The sequence below is a fragment of the Homalodisca vitripennis genome, chromosome 6, assembly GCF_021130785.1.
Source record: "Homalodisca vitripennis isolate AUS2020 chromosome 6, UT_GWSS_2.1, whole genome shotgun sequence".
Lineage (NCBI taxonomy): Eukaryota > Metazoa > Arthropoda > Insecta > Hemiptera > Cicadellidae > Homalodisca > Homalodisca vitripennis.
Window position 1 is genome coordinate 67,205,031 of NC_060212.1, and position 21,695 is coordinate 67,226,725.

The 21,695-nt window shown below is 31.8% G+C and overlaps 1 protein-coding gene across 7 annotated transcripts in view; it reads right to left on the reverse strand.

Annotated features, from left to right (window-relative positions):
• LOC124364416 overlaps positions 1-21,695 on the reverse strand; it is a 393,612-nt gene that overhangs the window by 32,885 nt on the left and 339,032 nt on the right. For all 7 annotated transcript variants that reach the window (XM_046819895.1, XM_046819891.1, XM_046819892.1 and 4 more), the window contains one exon: positions 225-581. In XM_046819895.1, the coding sequence (XP_046675851.1) occupies positions 225-581 (357 nt within the window). The remainder of the gene's footprint in view (positions 1-224; positions 582-21,695) is intronic.

A 21,695-nucleotide genomic window follows, 5' to 3' on the forward strand; every position in this document is an offset into this window, starting at 1 on the left:
AATTGTGCAGCAAGCAACATAAAAACTTATAAAGGATTTTCAAGTATTGATTGCGTATTATTTTAAAGTGTTATAAACCACTTGGTAACTTCTCTAACCTAAAACCTTTAATCAGGCATAATAAGCCAATTACATTTTTTGGCATGTTTATTTCAATAGACATATACAACACTTTTCATGAATAACGTATCAAGGTCATCTAAAAAAATTATTATTCAACTCACCATATACAACCATCTTCTTCGACTTGGACACTTCCTTGTCGAATGTGGACACGAGGCACTTGTACTCCCCGGACAGATCCATGGTGGGGGTGATGATCTCTATAGCACGATACATGGTGGAATCCTCATTGGTGGCTCGGTAGTTGAGGTTGATCTTGCCCTTGAGGACTCCCAGGACCTGTGGTTTCTGCTTGAAGATCCACTGATAGACAGGTGCCGGGTGGTTGTTAAAGAACCACTTTACAACGAGTCCTGAGGGATCGTCCAGAACGTAATCGCAGTCCAGAACCACAGGCTTGGTGCCATTCAAAACCACGTCTGGCACTTTGATCTCCTTGATCTTCAATCCTTCGCCACCTGAAACAAAGTAAGTTGCTATAATGGAATTTTTAACAAAAAATAGAAAGAACCTGTCCAGCTAATGGATTAATACCATAGTAGGTATGCTCGGTGTTCCACCTAGTAAACACAATATGACTAAAAACTGGGTCTATAGCCTAACACAAATTACTCCAATGGTCAAATGAGTTTGTACGGTAACATTTTTCAAGGTTATACTTCATTATCGGACCTTAGTGTAAACCTATTCCTACTGAGACATGCTTCGAGGGCGTTTCTTCGGCTGAACCTTAGCAATCATGTATGAATAGCTACGCAATAACATTAATACAATACAACTCTACACATAACACGACAACTAAGTTTCGACGGAGAAGGAAAGCCTTCGAAAGGTGTACATAATAGTTTTATTACTAATTATTGACTGAGCATAAGACATAAACTTAATTTTATTTATTAACTATTCCTCAGCTGTTCAAAACTAATAAGAAACACAAGATGGTACATAATCTACGCAGGCAGCAAAAAACGATTCTATCTAAGATAGATCTTTGAAGTAAATGCCGTATTAAATGTAATATATGTAGAGTAAATTTCTGGATGTTATTTTAGTTAAACATTATATTGGCTTAAAATTTAGTCTCAGACCCTTCATAGTTGTCTTGGAAGTTTTAAAATAACACGTACAAATTCATGAGTGATTTAAAAAAACATCAGAGAAAACGATCTTAAATGGTTCGGAGTAGAGTGACTATTGCGCACACAACAAAGATTAAGATATAGTGATAGAGGGGCTAGATCAATCACTGATAACAGCCATAATATTTGTAATAACCTTAATTAGATGACAACTTATTTAAAAAAAGAATCATGGATACAAATATGAAATAACAACACATAAATTCGTGGAAATACCGCCTTGTTCTACTGAGGCAGAGGTAAAACGTGCAGACGGACTCTGCTTAAACTTTCATCAGTACTGAACCCTGGCCTTGATTAATACAAGTTACATTCACTCCCCTCGTAAGCGAGATAAACCTATTATTTAAATAAGAAATACACTGTATTTGTACATTTAGAGAAGGATTTGTTCAAGAACCTTAAGAATTTCTACCGATAATTACTTAAAACATGTGTGTAATATGCTTGGGGTAGATATGGAAAAATGAATATAAAGGATTGCTTCACATAAATATGGCATAATATACAATTATTACTATTTAGTAGCTTCATAGTACAATGTTTTGCTGTGCGAATCATTTTAGGACTATATAATGAAAGAAAAATCGCTGTATTTAACAATGAATTATTTATAAGGAATAATTTGCCGCATTATAGTTGTAGCTGCTAGGAAACTATTCCTTTGTCATCGTTTCATTACTTTTTACTCATATATTTTTAAAGTCGTGGTAAAAGATTTTCTTGACTTATCAAATACGTAGCCATAATATTGATTAAAAAATGTAATAACTTCTGAAAATACTAAACAAGTTTGTATTTATTTAAGTAATCAGATTAATAAACAGAATCCTCTTCTCTACTTGCGTATTATACAATGCTGGTTATATTAATAACGAGAGGTACTATAGTATACCATACGATAAATATCTTAGCGGTAAACGAACTTACTTACTAAACTATATATTGACTTCAACTATTACAAAACACGTTACGATTGGTTTGAAAAAAGTAAAAAAATCCAGATTAATTGTTAAAACAAGTTAAATCACGTGACCCATATTTCATTTACAACCAATTCGATAATGTTCACTGAGGCCATAAAAGTACTTGCAATAAACCTAGCACTAACATTTTGATATGCAAAAATGCTATTAAATGCGATAGCTTTCTGCATATTGCATGTTATAATTGTAATAAAAGACCCATTTCTTACTAAACTTTTATGTTATGTGTCAAGATATCGTTAAAAATATCTATAAAATGGGCAAGGCAAGATACATTTGGAAATGAGGTCTTTGATTATCTAATATAGCAACATGTTACGTACTTATATAACAATTTAAAGAAAAAACACGAAAAGTGCTTTCTTGGCATACCAATTTTGTTTTATAACTAGTAATAAAATTCTTTGTTTGAAGGTTATTTTTGACGATGGAAGGATTGTGAAGGAAACAGGATTTTTCCGGACATTTGCCATCGTTCAGTGAAACAAGAAATATAATAATAAAATATAGTAATAAAATATAATAAATTTTTTAATAAATTCCCACTTTGTTAAAGTAGTTTCTTGAGAGTGTGCAGCCATGTATCAGTCATAATAAGCATTTATAGCCCAGTGGCGAAGGGAAAAATCGCATATTACCAGAATTAAATCACTATAGAAATATTATATCGTCTTAGAGCACTAGAAGACAGGTATTTCTCAAAAGTCGCCGGTTTTCTATTTTTAATCCTTCCTCCACCCACAACCCGCGTTAAGTACCATGTTGGAAAATATAAATTAAATTCTTTGATGAAATCTAACGATTTATTTAATTTTTTTGGCTATTAGTCTCCTTCAAAACTGTGGCTTGTAAGTTTTAATTATATAATATGCAATTTATTTATAATGAATTACCAAATTCCATATAATACAGTTTTTCAGTAAAAATTTACAAATATTGCTATTCATTAACAAGGCACAAAAGAGAACACAGATCTTCGCGTGACATTGACTAAAATACTGATGAATTAAAAAGAGACACAGACTAACAAGAAATACTAATCACATGAGTCAGGAACCAAAACAATCAGGTTTAGGACTGTCACTGCTTTGAAAGAAATATATACTGATATTGTCAGGACAGATTAAGATTACATACTGTATTAATCCAACCGTTGTAAGATTTCTGCTGAATATATATTATGTAGAAGATTATACAAATTTATGCGGTTGTTACTACAGTGTATCTAACATTTATTTACAAGGGCACATTAGTTTGAAAACACTAGAACCAACACACTTGGACTGAGAGTGACATATTTGAACGAAAATAACAAAAGGAGTATTCAGATCTGTGACTCTTGCCAATATACTTGCCAATATACCTGTATTGCTGCATTTATTTACTTATTAGGTTCTTCTTTTAAGGCTAGTTGTGATGGTTGGTGTAAGTGCAGAGAATGAGAATTTAATCAGAATTAAATGGAATATCGCCTTGCAATTTATACCACAGGAAGAAAGTTAAAACTTACAGGACAAACATATCGTCAAAATAGCGTCATTTGGATCAATTTTCTTAACTATGCCCAATTGATTATCCTTACAAATAAATATTTTCAAAATAACTCTAATATTTTTTAAGTTAGAGAGAGGTATTTTAATTTTATATAAAATTAGTAAAACCTAATTTAATTTATTTGAGATCAGTAATATATGACTGCTACTGATACATCCATAGCATGGTGGGTCCAAAGGTAGTAGATAATGAAAAGTCCGACATTGGAAAGTGATTCCCCCTATTGGACGTAGTTATTTTACTTTCCATGGGCAGTATGGGTATATGGGTTAGTATTGTTACTTAGTAATACTAACATCATAATAATGTATGTGTTATAATAAAACTTATAAAATAATTTTACATGTTAACGACACTCGCTCACTTAACGCATATAGCGCAATCGAGCATCAGAGCAATGTGCGCCTCTTGCTAAAATTCGGCTTACCCTAGCTAGGGAATTATTTCCAACACAAAACTTTTATAGGCTGGGCAATTAATCGCGTTCCTCTTGTACTACGTTTTATAAGCGCATTTTACTTTTATAAGCGTAAATATTTCTTTTCTTCCGACCCAGTTGTAAGCTTCTCCTTAAGTTCTATATATTTTAAAAAGAACGGTAACATCAATATAACATATTATACCCAATGTCTGTCCACTTTTCTTGACAAGACCTGTTATATTTAAAACATATTGTAAATAAAACCACTGTAGTGATGCAAAGTTTACTTTGGACATCTGACTAAAACCCAAGTTATTCACGAGAGCATACCTTAAAAAGATTCAATAAATTATAGAGATCAGGGAGGTGGGACCCATGTAATTCAACTGTCCTAAAGTTTGTTTTAAAATTAAATATCAGGTCATTTGAAATTACACAAATAAATTACAGTCTGATCTAGTGTTGAAATGTGTTTCAAATTTTTAGAACGTATTTTTGCGTCATGACGACATACACACAGAGAGAGTTTGCAAGCTTACAGTAGTATTTGAAATATTTTTGTTGCAGTTTTTCTGAATTACTTTTACTAAAAAAAAACATTGCACATAAAAATATTAACAAATACGATATGTGAATAATTTATTTACGTTATTTATTTCTTAATCACTTTTTTGACAACAATAAATGAACTCTACAAACTTTAGGAGATAACATATATTACGAGTTATATAAATCCAACATTATTTTCTTGCCTCAAAAGAACCTTAAATCCTTTTATACTATAAGATGACAAATACAAATTAAACGTAACATTATACAATACCGAATGCTTAGTAGAGTACTCATTAGCTTTCTATGCGTATGCTCTTTCTTTCAAACGTCCATCTCTGAGCGAGCTTTCCTTATGTTCACATGTTCTTGTATAATTTACAAATTACGGCCACTTTTATAATAATGTTATCTGTAACGGAAGAGGTAAAAAAATTTATGGAACTTTTGTTGAGGAGAATGACTACTAGTTACTAAAATTGCTTAGCTGTATACTATGCTATTTAAGTTGTAAAAGCCTTAGCTATAATCAGTATATTACATTTTAATAGCAGCTCCAAAATATTTTTATTATTTTATTTTATTAGAAATTAAATTAGCCAGAATTGTAGAAACGGGCTAAAGTAAGCGCGAATGGACAACGCTGTTTTTTATTATACAACTTAAATGACCAGATATAATGTCCAAGACACATGATCATCAACGCATATTTTCTAACCGACCTGATTTCAGCGGTTTCAGCCTCCCCAATGACCGCAAGGCGCGTGTCCTAGAGCCGCGGCTTCCCACTTCCGTTTCCGCAACCTCGGTTCGCCACCTGTCACGCCAGCCACCCTATGTGTGATGTGACCGGTCATTGATCTACTACCCTCGTAAGGTGCCTTTAGTTTCTTGGTCATTTCCCAACGGTGGATAGTATTACACAGGATTTGTTAAGCATAATAACATAATGCTTAATGGTTCTAAGTATTAAACGATGAGTTTAATCAATCTGCAATTAAGTTAGCCAATGATATTGCACACTCATGTTATACCTGTTTATATAGTTTATTTAAATACTTTAACATTGTGTGTCTTTGGTGCTGTACTTTTATGATAAATACACTTTTGTTTCAGGTAATAACTGCCCTTAAAATAAAACAATCTGAAAGAATAAGGTGATATAATGGAGAATCCAATAACAAGCTAAAACGTAACGATTCTAATCCTTAACATCATGAGTTATTAAGTCACATATTAAAACGTTATATAATTGAATTTAGATAGTTTACAGAGTCTTGTGTGATTTTACCATTGTCATCATAGTCACCAATAGAAAAAATATAAAATTTAGGATTTGTTAACATTATATATCACGAGTGTAAGAACTCAACTCATGCATTGATCATTTTTTCAATATCAATTTGAAAACAAATTGTTCTAAAACAAGCGTGATTAATTTCTGTTTTCGGCAACATGAAAACGAAATCCGACCAATTGTGATGGTGGATGAAACCATAATAGAAGAAGAAGAATCCACCAAGTTTCTTGGGATGCACCTTGATCGAGGGCTGACATGGGACGATCACATTGAGAGTGTCTGTTCAAAGGTTGCTTCTGGCATTTATGTCTTACGCAATTTGGCAAAATTCGGTTCATTGGATATTCTGAAGACAGCTTACTTTGGCCTAATACATCCACATTTAGCTTATGGTCTAAGATTTTGGGGTGGCTTCTAGATACAAATTTAATAGAGTGTTTAGAATGCAAAAGAAAGCTGTCAGAATCATTTACAAATTAAATAAGAGAGAGTCGTGTAAATTAGCCTTCGGGGAGCTTGGATTACTCACTTTGCCTAGCCTCTACATTCTCGACGTCGTGCTATACTGCCGATTCAAGTGCGTCTCACTTCGGGGTAGCGACGTACACCAATACGGAACTAGAGGCCGGGACAACTTTCGTATGGCACAGCACAGAACTACTGTTTTTGAACGCTTGCCATCTCAGGTTCGTGTGAGTCTAATCAATAGGCTCCCTGAAGAGATCAAACGCGTCAATAACCACAAACAATTTAAATCTCGATTAAAACACTTCTTAGTGTCCAAAGAATTTTACTCAGTTGACGAGTTTGCGATGGGTCACTGGGATAGTCTTCACTAACATTTAAAAAAATTCCAACTCCCCTTCTGATATCCAAGAAAATTTGGCCACTATCGAGAAAACGGCGGCAGGTTCCTCATACCCAAAAAGTAATTTTTATTTTAAATTTACTCGAATATTTTTTTACTCAGAATTAAAATTAATTGTGTTAGTTATTAGATTAGGACTTTTATTTCTATATGACGCTTGCAATACAATTATTGTTAATTGTTTCCTGCAATAAAGAATATTATTATTATTATTATTTTAATAAAGACCATTGTATATTTTATAGAACCTATATACGAAGAGTTAACAGACGGTTAGACATTTCAATTTTAAGAAAGCACTGTTGTATTCTTAGTAACATTATTTGTAATATTTGCCATTGTTATGTATTATATATATATATATATATATATATATATATATATATATATATATATATACACATAATTATATACATTGCCAAACGTACATTATCAGCCTCGTTAATTTAATTTTTATATCCTGACTAGGACTTCTTATTAACGTCTATGCGTCACTTGTTTAACACTATAAATAATCAAAAAAATAAGTACATTATTTTGCAAAGCATATAATGAGGTAGGTATTATCTATGAATTTAATGGAATCTAATTAATATGAAAACTGTACTAGAAAGATAACGTCCTTCGTTGCAATTTTTGTTCTAGTTAATTTTGCCCTTTCTTTTAATTTATATTCCTTGTTATCCTAAGGTTTTAGACCAGGTAGCATGAAATGTTTGTATTTTGCCTAAAAAACGCGTTTAGATAGAAATGCAATTTAGATTTCGCACAAATTTTAAATTACTGATGACCTCTCTTCTGTTGACCATATGCACTAGATTTATATGCATTGGAGTGTGGGGTTTCGGCAAGGAAAACAAAGTTTATTGCCTAACGGTGCGGTACCATAAATGAGAAAGCTATAAGGAGGAAGGGGCACGCAGCTTTATATATCAACATTAGGGCCCCAGTGGAATACCAAGCAGCGGATTTTACACGCACAATATATTTATACGTTTTACATGTTTCGGCCAACACACTTCCATACATTGTTCTTTTATGAACAAATGTGATGTTTATTTTCGGATAAAATTAACAAACTATTCATACTAAAATCTATATTTTTTACGAGATCTTTTTAGTTTTCAATTTTGGGCAAACTTCACCTACTAAAATCGACTCATTTCGCTTAATTTTTTCTAAAATATATACAGACTGCAACTGATTCGGGGTTTTTCATTAACAATTTTCTTAAACAGTAAAGTAAATTTATAATCTGCATGAGCTGTGTCTAATAAAACCTTTCATATCATTGATCATTGATCATGAAAACTTTAATTTAGTACATACGAAGGGTTCAACATCTTGTTTTATGAGGTAAAAATAGTCAAGACCCTTAATAATAAGGAACAAAAACTAATATTTTTTTAAATGACTACAACATTCTAGGTCGTTGCAATCTGATAGACATTTGTATTCTTCATCTACAGAGTTTCTGGCATACAAAAATATAACTGTCACTCTTTTATGTTATGAATAACTACACGGAGGGAATAATGCACCCTGAAAGATTGTTTGCATCAATAAAATAAGTACTGTTAAATTACACTAACTGCTACATTGTTAAAACTATTATGTTGTATATTATTTTGAAATGAAACTTTATTTGATATATATTTTACCAAAATATGTACAAAATCCAAATATTTAGAGGAAAATTTAGGTTGAAAATATGAGTATACGGTACCATTACTATTTAATAACAAAAAGGAAAAAAGAAAAAAAGATTTAGTAATACAAAAATGACTATGAATGAATGAAATGAAATATAGATTTTTCAGAATGAACACTATTTTAAGGAGGAATCAGTATTATTCCTCATTCATCCACACTTGCAGATTTTACCTCTCCTGGCATATATCTTCTGGATAATCAGGAATAATCTGTTACTATCGCAAGTAAGAACGTCATGATTGTACTCAGTTTGTTACAAATGTATTTATTCTGCTATTTTCTCCTTAACAGTCACATGTATCTATAATTACACTAATGTAAAAGTTTTCACTAGCACTCAGCCAGATCCCATAGAATTACAGGCACCGCCATCGACTCAAAAGTCCTTAGACCTGTTCTGAAGATATTCTGCCGACAGAATTGGTACCTCTCAAGTAATAAACTTTGCTGACGCTTAACCAATTACAAATACAAAAGAGAGTCGAAATGAATGATCCTGTGGCTAATGGTCTTTATGAGACAATATATTATGTTATCTATTTGGGGAAGCCGATACAAGCATGGCCTAATGCTTTGGAATTTGAGCCTGAATTGGAGACAACGAGGGATTTAATCTTGTCTGAACAGGTTCAATGATCATTAGTACTGTTCAACTCATCCTGTACCGACTCGCCATCTCTTTTCGCTAGGTAAATTCCAAGAGCAGAAATATAGTTTCTCGTACAAGCAGAGCAAGATATGAAGGAAACAGGTATGTTGTTCTTATAAAAAAAACTTAAATACTTATAGGATTTTTCTTTTTCGACAAAAACATTTGAAGGGATGTTCGTACAAGGCACAGAATTTGCAACTAACATTATTCTAACAGAAAACATCGTACATGGTTTTTGGATTATGTCACTGTAACAGAAATAAGAAATCCATTTGGTGCAAACATTAGAACTCTATCGCCTATAGTTCGATATAGAACATTAAAATTAAAATTTAGCATTCTTAACCAAGGTAGTCAATAAGAGTAACACTGATAATATCAATTTAGTTGCTTAATATACTGTTTAATATAAGCACCAAATACGTTAAACTAAAGAAAATTAGCTTCTGATAGAGTGTTGAGGCTGAGCGAGTATTAAAGTAGTTCGCCTTATTCGACATTCGTTTAACAAGTCAAACAACGCTAATGATGGGGGAGGAGGGGTTCATTAGACCAGCTTCAACACACACGGCTAACGAGACAAGGGATATATCCTTACATGGACCTTATACGGTTACAATCGAACTTTACTTTGTTAAGCTCTAAACGTATTAAGCGAATTAATTAATTAGTTATATTGTACGATCAAGGTATTGTCAACACGCTGTATATGTATAGCGTCGTTATTTCTTGTACTACAAGCCAAATTAAGTATTATGTACAATGGAGAAACAATTTTGAAAATACTTTTTCAAACTTGAATAGGTTAAAAAATTTTGTTTTAAATTTTTTATTTATTACTTTAATAATTTTCAATAATAAATAAGCCTTAATTAAAAATGCTATGCCGTTATTTCTTTTTATAGATACATTTTTCCACATTCTAACTTGCTATCTTAAACTCAAACATCAGTATAAGCCCCTTTTTGATGAAGTTTCCAACAGGCAGTTCAAATCGTATGGAAAGATCCTAATTATGCAATGTTTTAATTACTTATAAATCGATAAACTAACGCGATAGTCATCTTAGCACCTACAAATCTGATAATCTAGAGATAGATATACTTAAAGCTGTAGAGCTATATTTAAAAGTCAAAGCCCTCACCCACTTTTCACTGATTCTCCAACTTCCTGATATCACAAAAAAATCACATTTAGCACTCGAGTGACCTATGGATTAAGTATGAAACGTAAAGCATTTTTATTATTATGAAAAATTCATATGGGTTGTAATTTATGCTAGAACTATATTTAGTTTTTAAACTTCTCGGTTTCATAGCGAGATACAATTTGACACACATGGTATTCATACTCTTAAATTCAAAAATATATTTTTCTTGCATATCAAAAATCTATTAGGTTGAAAAAGGGTTGCAACTTCTAGAGGAACTATATTTTTATGAAATGTAAAACATTTTTAACAGATTCAACATCCACGGGGTTTCAATCCATAGAAGAACTATATTTGGTTTTTAATATTCCCAGTGACCTAGAAAGTTTTAATTTGAAACACATGTATATATTGTTTTAATCATGGAAACAAAGCAGAATTCTACATAGTTATGTGAATTATAATTTATTTGAACTAGAGATATTTTTCATGCAATAAGTCTGAAATTAACATTGGTATAAAGGTTTCATAAAAATATTTAATTCTGCTTAAAAATTATCATTGGCCCATCATTGGAACTGGAAATCGTTGAAAGGTTCTCAGTAACATACTATGTAATGTTGAAAAGATATTTTTGTATTTCGTTAGTACTCGTAAAAACTGTTTTAGTGTTCAATTTGACCATCCCAATACATTGCTCTCATAATTTTTAAGACCACAACTTCTGAAATGTATTAGAAAATTAAAATAGATCCCATTGACCATAAACTATTGTTAGTATCGTTTATTATGTCACCCAAAAAAGGTTATGCCTTTGGCATAGCTATTATTCAATAGATAATCGCATGCAAAGCCGCGGGTGACTGCTAGTATTTGAATAACAGTTTGTAATCAATTAGCAATTATTTAAAACGCGCATGGAGCCTGATACTCGTATTTAATACTGCGTGAAGTAACGACATATCAAATATCACACTCATATACGAACTCCACATTGCCATTTGAATATTAATATCAGTGGCTATTTATATTATTTAAAATGTCCTGATTTTACTTTATGAAATTTATTAACAAAAGTAAAACTTTACTTGAGCGAAGCTAAAAAGAGCGTTTGTGCAAAATACCATGCTCATAATGAAGGGTATTAGAAGATATGTCAAGTTTTAAGTAATACATAATTTGCAGAATAAATTGCACAATTACTCAATTAATACAATTTAAAAATCAAATTGGCAATAATTAGTAAATTAATATAACGAGTAGTATTATATGGAAATACGTAGATGTCATGTTTAGAGAACAATAACACAGACTTACATTAAATTAGTCCACATTATAGTTTAATAAAAATATTCAACCTACTCAAATTTGTCTAACAAAATGTAAGTACTTAGTTTTTATGTAAGAATTTTTCAGTATTACAGCAAAGAGCATAATTAATAATACCCTTTACAAACCTTGGGTGTAAACATGTTTAGCTATAAATAAATATACGTATATCATTGAAGGACACAGATTTTTACATAAAAAATTAGTTTAAGCTTGTATTTTTTTCATGGAAAATAATTAATTATTCAGTATATGCATACAAGACTGCACTCCGTTCAGCTTTATCTATCCAAACTGATAACAATTATAACATAAAACACACAAATAACTCTTTTGATATCAAAAACAATAAAATATTTAAATATGATCTCCCTTTAATATCGCAGTAAATAATTTAATAAAAATTCTAGTTGGTACAAACAAAATTAGATCTGCAGGTTAATAAATCCCCAGGAGAAATAAATCGTTTCTCCCGATTGTTTCTATAGAAAGGTGTGAGTGAAAGCTAATCTAGCCTTTCTTCTTTTCTTTTGTCACCCCACCACCGCGGGGTAACGTCTCTGGTGACAAATCATCTCGTCTATCTCTGAGCACAACATCACACATTCATACCCACTATTTCCAAACTATGTTGTGATCATGATGTAGTTTAGTACAAACAATATTTAGGATAAAGTCTACAACACAAATGTAGGTCGATTCTTATGTCAATCTAGAACCAACACATACTATTTCAAAAGTATAAATATCCTTAGATTACAGCGTATATATTATACGTACAAATAATATTTTCCTAAACAAATATTGTGCGCTTTTTATGTATTTATTGGAGTGCAAAGTATATGTTATATCAACGTTTACCAGCGTTTTATATCAGATCAACGTGTATTTTGTAAATCCCGTTCTTAGACAGTGTGGATTTATAAGGGAAAATAATTAGCTATAATTGTATGAAGTCACGGTTATAAATGTAGTAAAAGTTATCTTTAAACACATATAAAGTTTTCTAGTGTTACTAGTGATGCAAATTTAAAATTTCCTTCGTAGTTTTAACTGTTTTTCTGCCCATTAAATAAAATTTAAAATAAGTAATAAAGAATACAATAATAATAGAGTGAACTTGGAAATTAGGAATATCAGGGTTTCCTTTGAATAAGTAATAAAACATACTGTATAACAAATCCAGTTACAGTGAACGACCCAATAAAATACATTTTTCTGCTATATATTAGTTTCTGAAAAAGTACGTAAGTCAATATTGTCGTAATAGGTGTAAAAGTATAAGGGAAAACAAGGTAATATTTTGAGAAATAATCAATAACCTGCCTCTCTCATATGCCTTTTTCTAAGAGGTAGCCACCAGGTAAACCGAATGTTCCAACAATACAAAATATAAATATTTAGTGAAAGAATACACAATTTAGAACTTCTGAAATAATTGTTTGAGATAACAACAGGAGTTAAGTCTATTCCATTGATATTTAAAAACACCGCAGCCCCTATGTGATTACTTATCCCTTTCTATATTATTCTGCTCGTTCCTATGAGCTCAAGTCTCCCAAAAGTCTCCATTAAATATCATAATAAAGGTTAGATTTACTACTATTTAACTTTAGGATTGTTTGTATTATATACAGGTCCAAATTGTGCGAAAGTTTTTGATTGCAAGAGGCTCTTAAAACTTACCATTAGTATTATATTATTAAAAGGGTAAATTAAATATTTACACTTATAGCATGAGCCTATCCTTCCATGCATGTTATGTATTTTTTTAACTGAAAATCCTTGCTCCCTTCAATTGAAGACTCCTCGAAAAATCCGTCGGTAAGTTAGTAATTTTAGTGTCAAATTCAACCACACCATATCACGTCTGAATGCATCAGAACAATATTTAAATTGGCAAGTTAACATTTGTAATTGGTTTCATTTCGTTAACAAGTTATTTTCCCCAGAATTCGTACTGAAAACCGTGATGGAAGAATCTTTTCAAATACCAGAACCAAAACCCTGTGGACTCGACTAATATAGCATAATTGTCCATTGTTGATATGTACTTGAGCATATATGAAGGGACATACGATTATAGTAAAACAATAGAACATCTCTACCCAATCTTCTATCCCTGTACCAGAAACGAAAGATCAGGATATTTCAAGAGAGGAAGTGGTCTATATAAACAGCCCACTCGCTTCATTCATGAGCTTATATCATTGTATAAAGCATGCAATTAAACACAAACATAGTTTTAAAAATTGTAATACCAAAAACTACAATTATTTAACCGCATAGCAATGTCCTGGATACATTTGTGTATACAGCCAACCAGTAATTAATCCTATAAGTCCCTGAGCGTATTGAATGCCAAAAATTGTTATAAAGTAGGCATCTTTAAATAAATAACAAAATGTACCTAGGCATTCCTAATACCATAGTTCTTTATATTTATACAAATTCCTCCCGTAGCATCTCATTCCATTTTAGTAAAATTTAATTGGAACCTTAAAACTTGTAACTGTTGTTAGCCTAGGTCGTTTTTATCCTTCATGTAGATGGAACGATTTCCTCAAGCATTCCTGGGTTCGTCTACAAGCATTGAAGGAATATTCAATCCTTTAACCCTTTCCATCCAACCAAAAAAGACCAGCACGCTAGAATCTGAAATAATCCGTCCTCGGGAACCCTTACATTGGAAATATTTGAACAATAATTTGGACATCCGGAATTCTTAAGACACAAATGTAAGAACACATAAGATAGATAGACATATATTGTAAGTGTAAAATATCACATGGAAACAACCAGCGGAATTACTTTCACCGTGCCTTACGAGAGAGATCAGATTGCGAGCAAAAATTAAACCTCCACTATCTCTAAGCTAGATTCAAACTCAAATGCCATACTCCATTCCACGAAAAGCTATTCCTTTACATAATTGTTGTTTATCATTTCAGTGTGACAGAATTTATCTGCTTTTCTCAATTATTAGTGTCAAACATGAGCTTAGTAGAAATTTTATTATCTCTAAAAATGACCCATTTAACTTTATGATCATTATGATTGTATAATTAGAACATCCTGAAGTTATGTTTCTTACAATTTTTAAAATTTTTAAAATTTAACCCAAACACAAAAAATTAAATTTTAGACAATATCCCATATTTTTAGATGTCTCTTTTTAAACATATTTAATTCTCTTAGGACAATAATCTTAGAAATCGCATCTAGTCTTAAAAGGAACCTTGTGCTTCTTCCGGAGGGACAGGAAATTCTCGGGGGACAAGGTTGGGCTGCCTCCTGTCGAGATCAATGAGAAATATTGTAGGGCATTAATCTCATACTTGTCCCCTCGGAACCAGCTCAAAAGTGGCCTCTCCAGCCAAAGCCGCCTTCGGATGGGACGTCCTTATGTCTAGCCTAGCAAGAACCTTTCACTCTTGGGGAATCCCACGAACTCCAATAGTCATCTCCCGCAGTAGACTACACTTATTGATCTAACCTTGTAGCACAGAATCTCTAAATTGTCCGTTAGTGATGAGCCGCTCCTGAATATCCATATTGTTGCTTACATTTAAGTGACAAATCGGTTTTAGCTGTCCGTAGTCTGGGTTTAACGGAAAGATATAAACCAGCTAGAAATTGACTCTCTTGGGTAAGAGGTATTTCATATAAACTACTCTAAACATGTAATTTGCTAGACTACTATTTCAATTCAATGTTATGTTATTATTATTTAGTAGAAATAACTATATTTATTTGTACATGCAGTTTAACATAAGATTAAAAAAAAAATAAACGTTGAGACACAAAAACTGTGCAGTGGAAACGAAAATTTCAGGAGCCGATCAAATAAGGCCAGTGTTCCAGGATTGTTTGCGAAGTAAGCTCTGTCTAGACGGTAGGATTGGGAGGAAACCCTCGAGACTGCAATCGGGACATGACGCAGCGTGACGTTCCGAACGTACCGGTCCACCGCCATGCGTATTTTAACCCATCCTAGATTGTAAATGGACTCTTAAGAATTCATCAAATAATTTTAAATATTTATAGCGTTAAAAGAAAATTATACGAATGTGTTTTATTTTATCGTGATATACTGTTCTTAATGGAAATCAAGTGTAATTCAGACTAATATTTGTAAAATTAGTAAAAAATAATCAATTTAATGTATATATGCTTATCCGTGCGCAAGATGTTTCGAAATTTACTGCATTTAAATTGTTTATCGTGCTTCATATATTCACTCTGTTCAATGATGGCGCATTTTACTAAAAGAGATTCGGCTGAGCCTTGGCGAATATTTTTGCGTATGGTGCTAATAAAATACCTGAGGAAATATATTTGCAAGTGAAACTTACTGTAACCATTCGGAATCTTAACATGTGACAGAATAATGCACATAGGCTAGTCTAACGCCTCCATTAAATACTTCGTCTTCTTTTGTTCACTTAGCGTGCAGAAATATTCTATGTAAATATTAATGTAGAACCAAATTAATGAAGAAATACTTTATTCAAACATATGGCGAGAGTAATTTCATCTATAAACCTTAAATTTTCTATGAGCGATATTGGAGCTTATTGCTCAGTTTACTGATTTAATTTCTCTTTTATTTGCTGGGGGATGTAAAACTGATTTTTTCAATGCTCTGTTCACAAGATATCTAGGGAATGAAATGAACTACTGATTTGACATTTTTGAATTCAACTTCAGTAATGCCTGTTATGTGACACGCAATGTGGCGTATTTTATTCCATATACGAGTTATATATATATATATATATATATATATATATATATATATATATATTTATATATATATATATATATATATATATTTATATATATATATATATATATATATATATATATATATATATATATATCCAGTTGGGACATACAAGGACTTCTTCATGGTAAGTTAGTACTCACCTTTACTTAGTTGTACTTTTGTTAATAAATACAACATGGGATTGAATTTGGAAAGATACTAAACTGGTGTTATTTGAGTCACTACTTCCGGTTTCTAGGAATTGATTGATACATTCGATATGCAAGTCTTGTGAATGTAACTGAGGTGGCTACAACCACGTAATTATATTTGCTGACGTTACAGTTAAATATAAAAAATAATTAACTCACGCTGGATCAAGATCGTTTTTCTTCAAATAGAGTTACTTGGCGTGTCGTGTGCTCATATGTAACGCCTGACTGTACATCAAAGGGGGATATTCTCATTAGACTGAAAGCGTTGCGACTGCACATGTTTCATACAGAGAACAAGGTCACTCGGTTTTATCAGCAGAACGTTTTATTCCACACCAGTGCTGTTCCACATTAACCACATTTGTAAAATCATTGATCTGAAACATTAGGGTTCTTGGAGTGAAATACAGAACCCAAAGTTCCATTAGGATGAATCGTCCATGAAAACTAAGTCAAAGGAAACGAATACTGCAATCTTAATGTATAAACTCTTAATTGAGTACGTTTAAAATGCAATAGTCTGTAATGTTACTTTGTTCATAAAAACACTTTTATACGTTATGGTAGTTTGCAGAAGCGTATGAAGTAGTTTTCCATATTATGGCGTCGTTCAAGCTTATTCTAAGAGTGTCAAATAAGCATAATAAATAGAAATATACAAGTGAGTGCTAAGTTGAGAAATATATATCCTTCTCCTTCACTAGGATACTAATTTATTTTCGGAAATCATTCTCACTTAGATTTAAATCGTCACTTACTTTTTCTTTAAAGGTTCGACATATTATTTGAGATATTAAAGTAGGAAGATTAGTTTTATATAATAGCCTAAAAATTTACCAATGATTGCTATTCACTAGCTCATTGAAGAGCTAGAATTTTAATTTTACCTGTGCCTCATCTAGTCAGAATCCTTGGAAACTGAATCAGCTGAGCTTTTTAAGTAGGTGAGAGAGCATTATTTTACGGCAATGGGACTTTTTTTTGCATGTCAGGCAGTTTTTTTAAATAAGATAAGGCATGCCACCAGTTCAAAAAATGCTCATTTACTCAAAACCTCTCAAATGTTTTTATGCGAAACGTGTCTATAAGTCTTATCTTCTTCCTCTAATTACCTATTGTTATAGGAACGCCACTAAATTATTTAAACTTAGTATCTGTCAAAAAGCGTTGTTAGAACTTAATTATATTATTAAAAGATTAATAAAAATTACGTATCTAGTCAGTAGGTATTTTATAGTATACTTAATTTTAGTGTTATGCACTACACTCCAAAAAAGTTTTTCCTTTTCTAAATAAAATCAACTTACTTATTTTTTTTATTAGTCTGGGATTCTGGTAACATTAAAATGCTCACATATTATATAAATTTTTTACAAAAAGTTTTTTAGGTCAACATGAATGACTTTTAGTAATTTGATCTAATATAAATGCCAAATAAAGATATTCAATTTAATTTTCTGTTATTTTGTTATATAATAGCCAGTCATAATAATTTCGTATCTAAAACTACGAAACTGTTCTTCAGTTGTTATTTACTGTAAAGATTAACAATATTTTGATCCATTTGTATTCCGTTTATTAATATTCAACATTTTCTCAAATAAAAATTGTTTAATCACAAAGAGAAAATTTAAATAAACTTGAATACTTGATATTTTCTAAGTCAATTTCATAGACTTCTTATAAGGCGGAGTTCATACTATTTATAATCTGGTCCATGAATCGCGGTTTGTCAGATATAACATATGGACAAGTATGGACAGTAAATTCAAATGTATGGACTACTGAGTATATTGTAATACCCCAATATGTTTTATTAAAATATTATTATTGCTTTCAAGATTGGCTTACCATCTATGTAGGCTTTCAGGTAATTAAATCGTTGCAGTAGTGGAACCCTAAGCAAACGATATACAACGTCTTATAAAGCTGTCTTATAGCGAGCTTGTAGACACACTTGAGAGAACATCAAAGTGGTTAACCGATAGAACGTCCGCTTTCAATAGGATAGAGCCACTCGTGTTATCAAAGCCGGAAGTACTAAGGCCGGAAACAGAGCCCTCCTTTGCATATCAGCTCTTCCACAGCCGTGTCGTGTTTCCTGGGCCTGTTTGGTGGAAAATAGCTTCTTTGGCTAAAGTCAAACGTGTTTATCTGGTTTATATGTTACTATTCAGTAATAATATGTATCATTTAAATCCCGTAAATCTTAAGAATAAATGTACTAATAAATTCAGCTAAGCTTCCCATTTCGATTTCCAACCGAAGTAATTAAATAAAGCGGTTTTGTGCTTTGGCTTTTGATGAATATAAAAAATATTAAGACTTAAAAACAATTTGAGTTGTGAAAATTGGGACACTAAAATTAAACTAAGTCAAATATTTTCTCGTTTATTGCCGGAACCATTCCTATGGTGGAAACAAAGCTATATTATAAGGGAAGTATAGTAAAAATAACATAACTAATTTTAAATACTGTATTTTGTCATATAAAACTTATAACTGTCTTATTTTTCATCAGAAATAAATACATTTGGTCTTAATTTCTACTAATAAGGGGAATTGACGGAAAAAATTTAATATCTATATTTTTAAGTATTAATATACTATAAAACCATTTATGTAACTTAAGTTGATTATATTTCATTTTTACATTTGAAGTTTATAAAATAGTGTACACAAAATATGAAACCATTATATTTATTTATGTTTTATTTTAAAATACTATTTATTACAAATACAACATAAAACCTCTAAGAACTTACAAGTAAATGCAGTAGCTGTGATCACCATTCATCGACATTGGGTGTCTGTTAGAGATAACGCAGGTTCAAATCCTGTCTGTGACTGAAGCACTTTTTATCAGAACCATCGACCTTGTACTGTATCGACACTCCCCTTTATTATGTTTGATAAGATCCCCGCACAGGTCAGTGGCCCATGAGGACGGACAGAATAAGGCTTAAAAGATGATTGGCCTCTCCTTAAAAAAATTACATAGTACGTCTCATCTGACTAAAAGTATAAATATAAACACACATGTATTTAAAAAAAGTGAAAGATTGAAAAATTGAAATATTAACCCTGTTATTGAGAGAGGATGACTCAAGTTTCAAAGTAAGGGTAAAAGTTCAATCCTAAAAGAAAACAATACGTGGGTAATTGATAACTGCGGTGATGTACACACATTTTTAGACAAGTAACACGCGTGCGCTTTACTTTGGTAATTAAAGCTAAACGGATAGAAAACAGCAACTGCGGTAAAGTTTGCACACAAATATTTACAAAAAAGCAGGCGTATGCCACATCAGTGTCATGTAATAGGCATCGCTTAGGTTGCAAGCAAACTGTTAACTCTACAGCATAATTTTTTCTGGAATTCTCATAGACAGATAGCATAAAATATCATACAAAAATTAAATGTTTAGATCCTCCTGAAAGAGAAATTGTTTCAGCCTACTGAGCTTCAATAATGCTAAGGCAACTTCCATGTTTAGACATACGGGTAGCAATTAAAACTATGGATATTGCCACATCATACATTCACATATTTGTTTATTGAATTTTTTTTCATAGCGGTGTTTAAATAATATATGGTTCGGTGTGCTAGATTGGGTACTAGAACGCAAGAATGCGCTGAAAAAACCTCGACACCAACGTGTAACCATGACTTTCCGTTCTATTTTTTTTTTTCTTTTCGCTCTATAAATAAGCTAAATTTGTTAATCTGTTATATGTTAAAATCTTATATGCCTTTATCTAGCTTGTTTAAACATCTATTTATTCTGCTACTTTAGTGTTGCTATCATGATTACCCAAAAGACCAACGTCAAAATATTTGGCTAACTTTAGCCAAATGTGAAGGAGTGACATGCGCCATAATTAAACACAGTGTTGTTTATATAGAAATTAAGATTCATGCAGAATTTCAAATCTAAATTTGACATTAGGTTTTTGAGATATGATTTCTAGCCTCACAAATGAAAGGCTCTGCTACTATATAAGCAATAGCTTAAAATAGCGTCATTCTATTCTATTAAATATGGTATATGGTTGTCATACCACCTACCAAGTTTTTGTACTTAGATCCGGAGTGATTATTCCTGAAGTGGTCTGATGCCACAGAAGAACAGGGGCTAATTTTGACTGGGAACTATGGGATTTCATGAGCTCTGGTATTGAAATAAATGGCTCCAGGACTGTACAGGAATGAAAGTGCAATATAGTTTGTCTTAGCAAAATCAAGAAAAGTTTTTATGAACAGAAGTTGCGAATTTGTGCATTGTACCAACCACGCTTAATTCTTGCAAAGTTTCGATGTAGAATGGTAAAGACCCTACTCGTGTTTTATTATTCTCACCCTTCATAAACATACCCATATCCTAAATCTATCTTACCCAGGATAGATAACTTCATCTTGAGGAAAAAAAATTAAAAACTACGTTATCCAAATATCTCACTGTTATGTGCGTGATCCAACGTATCATAAACGAGGGCCGGACTTCCTTACCCGAGGGCCAATCTGCCAAAAAAGGCAATCTGCCCTTATCGAAAACAAATCGCCCTACCAGGACGCCCGACTGATCAGTTCAGATAAGACAATAATTAGTGTTCAATATTACCATAATTTTCTAAAAAAAATAAATTAAAGAAATTAGTATTGTCATTATAATGCTTATGGCCGGCACAACCATATGCACCAAAAACAAAGAAATAAAAAAGAAGGAACTTAATATTTCAATATTAAATATATTGTAATTAGTTTCTCAGCATTTCTCAATATATTTAGTGCAATACCGAACACAATATAATCTTCAGTAACAATAACATTGTAATATTAATAATTCCTCTTCTTGTGAAATCAGAATCATATCTGGAAAAAATTATGCACATTAAAAATACTATTGAAAGATTAATTATTTATTTTG